This window comes from Silene latifolia, chromosome 1 (genome assembly GCF_048544455.1).
Source record: "Silene latifolia isolate original U9 population chromosome 1, ASM4854445v1, whole genome shotgun sequence".
Taxonomy (NCBI): Eukaryota; Viridiplantae; Streptophyta; class Magnoliopsida; order Caryophyllales; family Caryophyllaceae; genus Silene; species Silene latifolia.
Window position 1 is genome coordinate 189,167,801 of NC_133526.1, and position 14,177 is coordinate 189,181,977.

The following is a 14,177-nucleotide window of genomic DNA, read 5'->3' on the forward strand; positions in this document are numbered from 1 at the left end:
TGTACATACTTTTTATTCTCATGTACCTGATTACATGAAGCAAATTATACTTAAGATTACCAAAACATCAGATTGTGTATAGGTTTACATGCACTGTTTCACAAATTATTGTATACTAAGCGTCATTTGATCAAATTAATAAGCGGTTGCTGACTTTTAATTCTTTATATACCTGTTGGTTCTTACTTTATAATGTCTCAAGAATAATTTGATAATTTCTGAGATATAACTACTAAATGTTTATTGAATGAGACAAAATATAATGTGGTACATGTTATTAACAATTTTAACATTTTAAGCTATTGATGGATTGTAAACCCCTACGATAAAATGTAACAATAAACGAGTAAAATGCAGCAGAAAACACGGGTTTTTAAAAACTTTTAAAGTTCAAACACGAAGGTTTACTAAACATAAAGGAAAGTAATCTTAGGTTATTACAAACCAAGTCTAGCAAATAGGGGAATAATATACCCCACGAATAACAAGTTTAGAAAGGTGAGTCTAAGCATAACGATAGACAACAATCCAATGGTCAACGGTACTCACTAGCTCACACATGTCTTCACCCCACATAGCACCAACTAATACCTGTCATTCAGGAAACATGAATGTCATAGTCAGTGAGAGGTAACTCAAGGTTCTACCAACCACAATATATCAAAATTAACATAATAAAGAACGTAATCAAGACATGACATATTAAATACAAGATCTAGTTAACTTAAACAGAAAAGCAAGAGTGAATATGGTTTATACATATTAACAAGATATGAGAGGCATGAAAGAACATTAATCATACATAGATGAGGAGGGGTTAATTAGGTTATTCATTTAAGTATAGACTCGACTCAAGAAGTGTAAGACACAAACAAAGTATCGACTAACAAGACAAAGCAACCTAGACTCCATCCTTCTGGTAGGACGACGACGGTAATATGGTCCTAGTCTAAACCTGAATCCAGACTCTCGGAATGCACATTTCCCGATTCGACATGCGATAAGCATTTCGCATCAAAGACTCGATACATGGCACACAGAAGGTCGAGTAACCCCTAGTCATAAATATGGCACACAGTCCGTAACCAAAGGTCCAAAGAAGGGCGGAAGAGTAACCAAATTCGGAAACATGACACACACACCGTAACTAAAGTTCCGAAAGTGGTAAAAAGGAATATCAAGTTATCACACTATGTAGAATGTCACACTTAAAGCAACAATTAAGACCAAAATTTAACGTACGAAGGTGCATAGACAAGTCGGGTAAGAAAGTAAGACATATTGACATTTCCATAAGAAGATGAATCAACACGAGTGAATGCCCAAGGCATCCATTTCATACTTTAACTCGATAAATAAACGTAAATGACCAAGTTATAACTCGTATATGAAGTATGTCATCCTATAGTCTTATAACATGGGCAAACATTTTATTTCACGTTTACATGTTACTTGAATAAAGTATAAACAAGTAATAATAAATGAGTTACGTTATATGAAACACAAGGCAAAATGTAAACAAACCAAACCCGAGCATCCATAAGCATAAACTACGATATAGGGGTAACACAAGGACCATAATGCATGCCCATGGCTCAATATAAGTCAATATAATGCATAAAACATAGAAAGAAATAAGTTGTTGAAGGCGTAGCAAGAGCCGTGCCAAACCCTTACAGGAACCAAGGCACCGCGCTATCAGGGTCGTGTCGTGCCTCGCACAGCCATGCCTTGCACCATCAGACACCAAGGCACAATGCCTAGGGTGTCGTGCCTACCCATTCTTGCCATGCCTAGCTCAAATTGTGGGACGCGTTCTCACACTTCAACAATAACTTACTCAATTGAATAAGAACATGTAATTAACAAGAAATTTCATATGTATACTTGAGATGGGATGCCTACTTGAAACGAAAATCAATAGTTTACATATTCCAACAACCAAATTTACCCAATTGTTCTCAAATCATTAGTTTACACACTCCAAATAACCAACTTTACCCAAATTGTTTTCAAATCAAACATTTCCAAACTAACAATTTCATGACATGATTAAACACAAATATTAGACATGAACAAGATGGTTTACTCACTAATTCATGCATGTAAACACTCATGTAACCAAAAGAGTATAAATTTCCTCAAACAACCATGAGATGGTTTCACACACAAACTCATTCAACAACAAACATGTAAAACATGTAAAGATTCAAACTTTAACACACATATAAGTAAACTACAACATATAAACACACAAATTTGACATAATGTCGTGTAACCTATCACGGCTACCTTTTGCAACTTCAATCCTTAATAGAATCGTCCCAATGTAGCTACCCTCTTCCGGGTTGTCCAATCCTTCCTCTAAACACAAATATGAAAAAAATATTTGGATGTTCAAATCCCTGTAAGACAAGAATTTTGAAACATGAAGAAATTTGACATCTTTCTTACTTAGAAAGATGGAGGGCGAAACAAGGAAGAATTTGGCGCGAAAATGACTCAAATTGGTGGAGAATTGAGGGAGATATGATGAATTCAAGTTTTTGTGAGATAAGAGCTTCAATGGTGTTTGTTGAGAGAAAAATTTCAGAATTTTGGTTAAGGAGATGAAGATATGAGGGTTTTCCTCAAGGGTTTTATGAAGAGAAAAGAGTAGGAGAAAAGGTCCATAATTCATACAAGGCCCAATAACTCTAATTGGGTCGGATTTCACTAAAAACACGACCCAAAACTAACTACATACTTTAAATGGCAAAGATGGTCATTATTATTACTATTCTACATCTAAAGCTATATTTTTATAAATATACATTTTAAAAATACAATTCTTTTAAATAAAACGGTTAAAATATCTTAAAATTATAACGTGAAAAGTGCGGGTGTTACATGAATCCATTGTCTCTTAGACTCTGTTGATGACCTGACTCACATACAAGCAATGTACTGCTACACAAATCTTTACACGTTTAAATATTTAGTTATTTACACTCACGTTATGCATGACAAATGATATCTAAGATGAAGGGAGTATGTGAAATGACCGGGACAGAGGGAGTATGTGAAATGTAATGCACTCTATCTTCAGCGATATTCAGCTAGACTTCTTTAAATTCTACAACAATGACTTTTGTTTTTTATATATTCGCTTGCTAGTTTGAATTTTAATAGTTAATTTTATTATTAATGAATCATGCTTCTCAATATGTAAATTAATATGATTTTAAAAAATAAATGAAAAATGGTTGTTTAGGAATAACTTTGGCATAAGTATTTAAAATAAAAAAATAAATAGACACGTATTATATTTTTTTATGCGATTTATTACACAAATGTATTTTATTCTCATGCATTTTTGCACAAGTGACACACTAGTGTTTTTTTTTTTTTTTTTTTTTGGCAGCCGTAAATAAAGGTTCCTAACAATCGCGCATAGCCCGTTTTGCCAGACTATGCGCTAGCTTATTCAGGTTCCTGCGCACAAAGCTAAAACATAAACAGTGAAAAGAAGTTGAAATAGACGCGATCTCCTCCATGATGCCTTTAATATGATGATGCTTATTAGCCACTCCTCCCCATTGTTGCAGCATACTGAGACAGTCCGATGTAACTTCCAGATGCAAGAAACCTTGATCCTTCGCCCATTCCAACACCTTAAGAGCGGCAATCGCCTCCGCTTGAAGTGGTGATTCCGCCCTCCCTTTCAACATACCTTCGAAAAATGGCTTTCCTTCCGCTCCAAGTACAACCCAACCAAAAGCTGCGATCCCCGTTTCATCCCAACTTGCATCAATCATTATTCTCCATCTATTACAAGAACCAAAGGGGCCAATGGTGAAATGGGGTAGGCCATTTTTAATACAATCCGACTCATTCTCCAGTTCCTCTGACTCATTTGTTGTAGAAACCCCGTCCCCGTCCCCATCATTCTTATTTTTCATTTCCAAGGTCTTGATGACCAGTGAAACCAGAGTGCCCAGCTGCTTGAAAAAGAATTTTGGTACAAAAGTTTCCCCTCTAAAAACAGAGTTGTTTCGCAGAAGCCAAATACTATTCAGAGTAGACAAGAAGTGAATAAGTCCGTAGCAGTTCTCCTTTTGGCCCTTAAAGTATGTAATCCAATTTATAATCCACTCACCTACATCTAAGGAGTTATTTTGGTTCGTTCTGATTCCCAGTACCGATCCAAACCAGATCCTTGACGAGACGTCACAATCCCTGAAAAGGTGTTCCAAAGTTTCAACCTCCCTCAACCCCTTACCACACAGAGTACAAAAAGGATCCCATCCCAGATTTCTCTTAATAAATTCACTCCCAACAGGTAGGGATCCTGAGATGATCTTCCATAGCAAAATCTTCCACAGTTGAGGTCCTGGAAGTTTCCAAAGAGTAGTTTTACAGAAACTTTTCTTTTTCAAGTTCAGTCTCTTCTTGTCCTTTAAAGTTCCATTATTATTAAAGAACTCCTCAAAAATCACCCCATATCCACTTTTTACCGTATACCGTCCGTCATTTGAGAAAGGCCAGAAGACTTCATCATGGATCTTGGTGGAAATCATAGGTGTAGCCAAAATCTTATCTACACTTTCTTGTTTAAAAATTAACCGAACCATCCCCTCATTCCAACCTCCCCCATTAAAACATAAATCCTTAATGCGCAAGTCTTTCATAAAACCAAACCCCTCTTCCAGCAGTAGATCCACTGGCTCCGGCATACCCCCATCAACCCACCGTGCACTCCAAACATTGAGGTTAGAGTCAATACCAGGTTTCCAAGCAATGTTTTGCAAGACAAAATCTAAGCCATGTAAGATACTCCGTACCCCCCAAGACTTATTTCCCTTATGTCTCATCGGCATTCCTTGCACATAACTTTCCCGACCAAAAATCCTTTCGCGAAAAACACGACAAAACAGCGACTTGTCCTCATTATTGACTAACCTCCAAGCATGCTTAGCTAGTAAAGCACGGTTCAAACACTCAATATTACGAATACCCAGTCCACCCTCCCTCTTAGGCAGATTATTGAACAGCCTACTACACCAATGAAGAGACCTCCCCGCCCTGAAGCCCGCCCACCAAAAATGTGACAACAAAGAGTTAATCTTTTTTGTCACACTTACCGGTATTTTGAATACCGATAGAAAGAAAATTGATAAATTTGATAGGACAGACAGGATCAAGGTTAGCCTCCCAGCCGCTGAAAGGAAAAGACCATTCCAAGATGAAATTCTCTGCAACACATTCTCCACAAGACCCTTAAAGATATCCTTTTTTGATTCTTGAAAGTCAGTTGGAAGACCCAAGTATTTCCCAAAACCTTTATTTTTCTTTATTCGGAAAACTTTTAGGCACAAACGAACTTGTCTTAACTTGGTATTCGGACTAAATATAAGACCTGACTTATCATCATTTATCACCTGACCCGAAGCCATGCAGTAATTTTTTAAAATGCGTCTTAAATTTGTAGCTGACCTCCCCTTATCCTCCATAAAAAAGAGCGAGTCATCCGCAAACAGAAGATGTGTCAAAGGAGTTACCCCTCTACAAATTCTTAACCCCTTAATCTTCCCTTCCCATTGTGCTTTATCAATCCTATTTGAGAGGACCTCCATACATAAAATAAACAGATACGGTGACAGAGGATCACCTTGTCTTAAGCCACATAGGGGTCTGAACTGTTGAAGCGGGGTCCCATTGAACAAAACTTCATAGGAGACCGTAGTAACACAGCTCATTACTAGGGAGATGAAACTATATGGAAACCCCATTTTAAAAAGAACAGCCTGCAGAAAGTCCCATTTTACCCGATCATATGCCTTACTCATATCTGCCTTAAACGCAATCATACCCCTTTTGCCAGTTTTATGCATATTAATTTTATGAATAGCCTCATGCGCCAGTAGAATATTATCCGTAATGCTACGACCTGCTATAAAAGCATTTTGGTAGTCACCGACAAGATACTTCATCACCTTCTGCAGCCTATTTGTAATACACTTTGAAACAATCCGCATGAAAACATTGCAAAGACTAATAGGCCTATAATCTTTAACCTCCTCCGGATTTTCACATTTTGGAATAAGGGCAATGAAAGTCCTATTCATTTCCCGGAGAATCCTCCCAGAATTCAGCGTAGATAAAACCGCTTTAGTGCAGTCCTTCTTTATTATATGCCAACACTTCTGATAGAAGATAGCCGGAATACCATCCGGACCAGGAGATTTCAAAGACCCCATTTGAAATACTGCTTTCCTAACTTCCTTTGCAGTGAAGGGTTTTTTCAACGCATCTGCATCATCACTGGTCACCCTAGCCCGTAATGAAGATAAAATATCCGTGAAACTATCCGTCACAACGGAGTCTTGTGATCGGCCAGAAGACGAGTACAAACTTTTGAAGAAGTTGTTAAATATATCACTTGCCGCTCCAGCATCGTAACACCATGAGCCATCCTCATTCTTCACTCCCAGGATAAAATTCATCCCCGCCCTTCCTTTAACCCAATTAAAGAAGTATTTCGTGCACATATCCCCATCCACCATCCATTTGATTTTCGCTCTTTGTTTCCAAAAGAGAGATGCGGCAGTTGCAAAATCTCGAACTTCCTCATTGACTCGAGTGTACTCCTCATCATTTCCTTCATTTATTGCGACCTCCATACCATGTTCAAGTTTCTTATCAAAATCTTCCCATTTTCCATTCCATTCATTCTTTTTATCCAATGCCCACGTTTTAACCACCCCTCGTACCCGTGCTAGTTTCCGAGCAACACAGAAAGTCGGGGATCCCCTATCATGTATAAACCATGCATTTTTAATAGTTTGAATACACTCCGAATACTACAAAGCCCATGCATCCATACGATAAGGTTTCTTACTCGGATTTTTTGTAAGGTTAAGATCCACTTCAATTGGAGCGTGATCGGAGATTTGGATTGGGTAGTGCTTTAATCCAGTATCCGGGAAAACCGAGAACCAGTTCTTGGAGCCTAGAGCCTTATCAAGCCGCTCATACACTCTACTTTCTCCTTTCCTATTGTTGCACCAAGTAAACCGTGGACCCTTAAAAGGTATGTCCAAAAGCTCATTCCTCAACTTCCAATTATGAAACTCATATGCCCCTGGAATCCTATTTTTATTCATACTAAGCTTATCACACGAGAACTCGACTTGGTTAAAATCCCCAATAATAAGATAAGGATACGTCAAGCTTTCCAAAACATCCTCTAACTCCACAAAAACCGAATTTCTTGATGCAAGATCCGGTGCACCATAAAACAAAACCAGGTACCATAAACTCCCATAATATTTTTCAACTAGTAGGACAACAAAATGATTACAAAGGTTAACAAGGCTCATCTTAGCTTCCCTTTTCCAACCTACCCAAAGACCACCGGATGTCCCACATGCATCAACACCCGTAGCCTCTCCAAAACCTAACGACCTAAACAAAGGACTTATTGAGCTTACATTACATTTAGTTTCGATAAGAAAAATAAAATCATAACATCTACTACTAATAAGCGCTCTAATCTTAGGAATTGTAGGGGAGAGCGCATTATTTAGTCCCCTACAATTCCAAAACAGTCCACTCATGGTGAAAGAGGAGGTTGTGATGGCCCAACCTCCGCAAAGCTCTTAGTCACATTCACAGACGAGGAGTCACTGGACTCCTCCCACCCATCCTCATCAATTTGCATATGAAATCCATAGCTCTGTCCTGTACCCTCTTCAGCATGAATACCTTTTCCCCAACATCCTTTCTTCTTAAGAGATACCAGATACTTCTTTGCCTTGGCTACTGTCTCAACATCCTCAGAGGGCACCAAGTCATCAGTATCTTGGGTGCAACATTTCCTCTTCCTAGCTCGTCCAATAGCATCCTTGCAGCTTTCTCCCAAATCAGCTCTGTGATATGCGTCCATCAAACCCATGCAGCCATCAGAAGAGCTCTGAACAGGTATGGCAGCAATCAATCTTGAGAGGTTTCCAACAGCAGGCACATCAAAAAAATTTTCCTCCTTAGTCAGATCAATCACAAACTTCCCTTTACCCGCATCCACTTCAGACACCCTGTCCTCCATAGCAACCACTGGCAGAGTACATGACGGGCCTGCCAGTAGCTCCTTTTCCTTCTTGAGAATGATACTAGTTATAACTTAAAAGCAATTAGAATTCTGGAAATGAATCTAAAGTTTTATGTCTAATGTTCGTTTCCCGCAACAAATTAGTTTCTCATCAAATTACCCTCAAATCAAGCACAACTTAATGAAAAAATAATAGATAGCTTAATGAACCACCGGATCAGTAGCAATTGTTGCATTAAGATTAACCTTGAAAAATCTCTTTAAGGAATGGACCACTTGTCAATCTCGATCCCAACATTATGCGTTATCATAGCATGTGTCTTTGCATTTTTGCTCAAATAACCACAAGTTACTTGACCGCAAAATGTTTCATGCTATCATAGTTGCAACTCCATACACATCCTTCTCACCATAACACAATCACTCTCTAAACCAATATTTTTACTTTGTAAGTAACATGTTAACTATGGTCAAGGTACAAAGGGGAAATAGCCTATATGGCACGAGCTTCCATTCAGTAGAAAAAAAACAAATGTTATTTTATCTTTTCTTTTTTTCCCACGCCTGGGACATCTTGGATTCAAATCATAAGAATATATTTCCTACATAAGTTGCTACGTACAAGAATGACATTGCAACATAGACGATAAATATTATTTTTTTTGCCAGACAATATCTCCTTATGCCGAGATCCTGATTATAATGCACTATCACACCTTTATAATTAATTAATTAATGATATAGTATGAATTGTTGCTGATCTCATAATACACATTATCATTGGAAAATTGCCAATAGGTCTTATGAGAGACCGTCTCCCACTAATTTAGTGGGAGATATAATAGGGAAAAAAGAAATTCAGCGAGTCCCTCACCCCATCATGTGAGAGGTCTCTCAATATCCCTATTGAGAGACCGTCTCTCCGGAGTTTTTGTGTTTACCAATAAAGATTCGTGTAAAACTCACAATATTTAGTGGAGATTTTCTTGTTGCCTAATTAACATCAATATATAATATGGCTTATATAGTGTTTCTAATTTACATAATAAGGATATTATCATATATTGAAATATATACAACTTATACAATATACTGTAATATACTACGTAATATATTCTGTATGTTCGTGTTAGGAGAATATTACGGTATATATTTTAATTTTACCGTAATTGGAATAATATATATTAGTATTAGAATAAGTTATATGATATTGCGATATTAGTTAATATGATTTAGATCTTTGGAGTAGTATAAGTATCGTACATTGTAATCATTCGGAACCAAGAATGTATATCAATAACAATCACATTTATGATTTTTCCTCTCAATTTCTATACATTATGGTATCAAAGCCTCGCGCTCTTGAGGCCTAAATACGATTCCGATAACCTGTCGGTGGGCTTATGATCTACAACACATACCGGCGGGATTTTACAAAAACTTACGAGTTACCGTTAAAAAAACATATATTTTTTCTATCGAAGGAATACAAATGATTTGGAATCCTTTATATTGCAACTATGAATCGAAAATGTGGTATGATGCCATGTGATTTGCATACTTGCATTGTGATAACAAATTTGACAATTTGATAAGAACACTGAATGCGATTGTGTGTGTTGATTGAGTTCCTTCGAGTATGAGAAGATTACATTCTTCAACAACTAAATCGACGAATAATTTTATGTTCGACGAAATTTGTTAGGTACGAAAAATTATGATGTTCCTCACAAGGAAATTTCAACAAGTTCGAAAAGTCCAGATTTAATTTCGATGGGTCCGAAAAGCTACAACGTTCCCATTTGAGGCCTTTTTTTATAACATGTTAGAGAAGAGCGAATGACGCCCTGGCAGTCTGGTTGTTGATCGATTACCCGAAAAGAAAAATGGATTTTTTTTCTTTTCTTTATGTTACAAACCTGTGGAAATTTTGAAAAATTACCATGAGTGGGGGGGGGGGGGGGCATCGGGGGTGGTTAGGATAATATTACGGTATATTGTAATATACTGTAATATAAGTATTAGAATAAGTTATATTATGTTGTGATATTAGTTGATATGATTTAGATCTTTGGAGTAGTATAAGTACCGTACCATAGTAATCATTCAGAACCACGAACAAATATCAATAACAATCACCTTTATGATTTGCGCTCTCTCTATTTCTATTATTTCATACTCCCCCTCAACTTGGAGGTATTGCAATCCAACTCCCCAAACACAGCAGCTGGTCCGCTTTGATCTTTCGAACATGCCGAATCATTTGTTCATGTTGATTCAACAAGATGTCGGGGGCGTAGCTTGGCCCCACAAGTCACATTGTCCCGTTCTATGCTATGTAGTTTGTTAGTTCCGTTCTAGTTTGTTCTAGTTTAGTTGTTTTATTTTGGGCTTCTACCCCATTTCTCTTTATAAAAAAAGAAAGAGTATTTCTTACATAATTGGCCATACGTTTATCATGTGAACAAATAAAAAAAGTTAGGGCATAATTGGCCATACTCATTATTTTTTTTGTACATAATTGGCCATACTCATTATTGTTTTTGTACATTATTTAACCAACATATTAAATTAAGTAAGGAAAAATAAAACCTTTTTGAAACTAGTTTATCACCATTACTTGATGAAAATTTTGGTTGAAATTGACAAATTTTAAGTTTTATTTGTGAAAATTTAGTTGATTACTATATCTAGTGTGAATTCTACTTTGAATCGGTGTACTTGACATATCATTATAGCTTATACATTACGTTATGAGGAAATTATATTTTTAGTTAATCTCCTTCTTAATAAGGCAGCTAAGTGATTATACATTCAACCATACATGTTTGGTTTTAACCGCATTTGTATCATTTTCCCTAATCTAAAATCCAAATCATTTTAATTATGAGCTTATCCATATTACAACTCAATATAACTTTCTTTTGAGCTGCATTTCTATCAATTTTCACGACTTAAATACCTACATTTTGGAGTTTTTCATCACAAAAAGTAATTCTTACTTCTTATTTTAATATTATCGAGAGAGCAAAACTAGTTACGTGAAAAATATACACAAGTTCATTGTTAATTTAATAGAGTAATCATGGATAATATGAATTCTGATGAGCGTAAGAGACACGTATCAACAGAAACAGCAACACCGTTATGGAAGATCATCTCGGTCGCGTCGATTGCGGCCGGGGTGCAATTTGGGTGGGCACTACAATTGTCGCTCTTGACACCCTACGTTCAGCTATTAGGGGTTAGTCACTCAATGTCGTCCTTGATATGGTTATGTGGACCAATCTCGGGTATATTGGTCCAACCAATTGTGGGTTATACGAGTGATAGGTCCAAATCTAAGTTTGGTAGACGGAAACCTTTTATCACAATCGGCACCACATTGATTTGTTTTGCAGTTCTTTTGATTGGGTTTGCTGCGGACGTTGGCTATAGGTTTGGTGATGATCTTAGTAAAAAGACTAAGCCTAGAGCCGTGGCCATTTTTGTTGTGGGGTTTTGGATCCTTGATGTTGCTAATAACATGGTCCAGGTTAGTATTCTAGTAACTCTCCTATCAAATTATTTTTGTTATCGAAAGAATAAATAATTAAACGGGTGTATTTAAAATGAGTCCATATATCAACTTAAGAATGAAAGAAAAAGAAAAGACCGTTTTATAATATGAAAAAATTATACTATGTTGATCTTACCACATGTTCTAGAATTAAGAAATTAATATAATACTCCTTTTTTGAACTTAAAATCTAAATAATCATGTTGAAATATTTGAAACTTCACCTCGTCTTACCCCCATAATTGTTGTATGTATGAATAGAACCTAAGTTGTTTGATAACATTAGATTATATGAAATGTTCTCATATATGACCGTTTTATAACATAAATTTAATTTCTTGTCTTGGTAATAGTTGCTATATAACTCAATTCGTAATATAAATATCCATGTTGCATGCTATTATATTCAGGATCCTAGTAGGGCATTCTTGGCGGATCTCTCAAAAGATAACCATGGAAGAATGAGATTAGCCAACGGATTTTTCTCGTTTTTCATGGCAGTAGGAAATATCCTTGGTTACGCGGCTGGGTCGGGTCCGACACTATATAAGATCCTTCCTTTCACAAGAACAAATGCTTGTGACACATATTGTGCGAACCTTAAAACATGTTTTCTTATAGACATTGTCTTCCTTATCTTAGTGGTTGCGGTTCCACTATTTGTCGTGGTCGAACCCGCGGTCGAGACTGTTCACGATGACGGTGTTCCTTTTTTTGCACAAGTGAAGACCTCTTTTAAGAACCTTGGAAGGCCAATGTGGCTTCTTTTCATTGTTACTGCTTTTAATTGGATTGCTTGGTTTCCTTTCACTATGTTTAACACTGATTGGGTAGGCCTTGAAATCTACGGCGGTAACCCTAAGGTAAATTTCTTATTCTTTTTGTTGTCTTCTTGAGTAAAGAAAGTTTGTTACATAATATTTACAACAATGTGCATCTTAATTTGTACGTTGATAGTGATACAAAAAGAATGTTACTAGATTTGTTATATTTACCGAAGTCATTTTATGCATTATAAAAATGCAACGTTGATAGTGATACAAAAAGAATGTTACTTATTTATTTCTCATGTCATGTTAGCTAACTTAGCCACTAAAAGCAATGAAAATTTAGTTCATATGATATTGGTTCAAAAACTCATTTAATTTGTATTAGAATTATTTTCGAATTTGTTAGTATATGATCGAAAATCCCGAATAATCAAGTTACCTTTCCAGTTAATATAGAACGACCTCGTTAATTTTAAATAACCATTACGAGTTGATCGAATCACTAAAAAACCCAACATGAAACCATGTTTAATTTGAAGAGTGTAGACTCGATTATAAGTTTATAACGTATCACATGGTTGTGTTTATTATTATAGGGGAGCGCGGAAGAAATAAAATTGTATGACATGGGAGTAAGATCAGGAGCACTAGGTCTAATGTTAACAGCAGCGACATTAGGTCTAATGTCCATAGCCATTGACCCATTATCAAAATTGTTGGGTGGTGCAAGGATAACTTGGGGTCTTGTTAATTTTGTATTGGCTGTTGCCTTAGCATGCACATGGCCTCTAACCAAGTTAGCTGAGAAAGCTAGGGAACATGCGCCTCCCGGCACGCTGCCCAGTAGCGGAATTAAATCAGCCACTTTAGCTCTCTTTGCCGCCACCGGAATTCCACAAGCGGTCAGTTTGACTCTCAAAGCTCATTGTATTGATTAAATATATCTTAAAAAGAATAAAACAGTTGGCAAACAATGATTATTGTAACGTAAAGAGTATTACATAACAAATTATTTATACATAGATTTTCAACTTTTACAAAAATAGTTGTATTGACAGGCTACTTATAGTATTCCATTTGCAATGGCATCAATGTTCTCATCTGACTCTGGAGCTGGCCACGGTAAGATTATTTTTACCTTCCTTAACTCATTTTCTTTTGCAAATTCGGATATATCACTTCGTAAAATTATTAATCAAGCTTTTTTATATTGTTCTTTTTATTAATCAGGATTATCACTAGGACTCATGAATTTGGCAATTTGTGTACCACAAGTAAGTATTTATCCCGTATCATTAAATATCGTGTTCATTATTTGTCATTATGTTGTATCTTAAGAAACTCTATTAATTTTATGTTATTATTCACTTAAATAATTTATTTAATTATTTGTAGATGTTGGTGTCATTGATTAGTGGACCATGGGAAAACTTATTTGGAGGCGGTAACATACCAACATTTTTACTTGGAGCTGGCTCTGCAGTAATAAGTGGTATATTAGCTCTGACGATTATTCCTCCATCGAGCGCCAATGCCTAAAAGTACCACAAATATTTTTTACGACTTGGGGTTATGAACATACTTGTTATTTTTAAAGCCTCGTATTGTATGTACATACTTGTTGTTCTCATGTACCTGTTTACATGAAGCAAATTATACTTAAGATTACCAAACACATCAGATTGTGTATAAGTTTACATGCACTGTTTCGCAAATTATTGTATACTAAGCGTCATTTGATCAAACTAATAAGCGGTTG

The 14,177-nt window shown here is 36.3% G+C and overlaps 1 protein-coding gene across 1 annotated transcript; it reads left to right on the forward strand.

Moving 5' to 3' along the window:
* The first annotated feature begins 11,174 nt into the window (after positions 1-11,174).
* LOC141589690 (sucrose transport protein SUC2-like) lies at positions 11,175-13,957 on the forward strand. The gene is made up of 6 exons (XM_074410324.1): positions 11,175-11,624; positions 12,059-12,511; positions 13,015-13,320; positions 13,477-13,540; positions 13,649-13,692; positions 13,814-13,957. The coding sequence occupies exons 1-6, from the start codon at positions 11,175-11,177 to the stop codon at positions 13,955-13,957; spliced, it is 1,461 nt and encodes a 486-aa protein (XP_074266425.1).
* The last annotated feature ends 220 nt before the right edge of the window (positions 13,958-14,177 follow it).

Excerpts from the sequence above, each read along its gene's own strand:
- LOC141589690 (XM_074410324.1), top strand. The coding sequence starts at position 11,175 with ATGGATAATATGAATTCTGATGAGCGTAAGAGACACGTATCAACAGAA. Across the intron at positions 11,625-12,058 it reads TTGCTAATAACATGGTCCAG|GATCCTAGTAGGGCATTCTT; the intron begins GTTAGTATTCTA and ends TATTATATTCAG. Across the intron at positions 13,541-13,648 it reads TGACTCTGGAGCTGGCCACG|GATTATCACTAGGACTCATG; the intron begins GTAAGATTATTT and ends TTTATTAATCAG.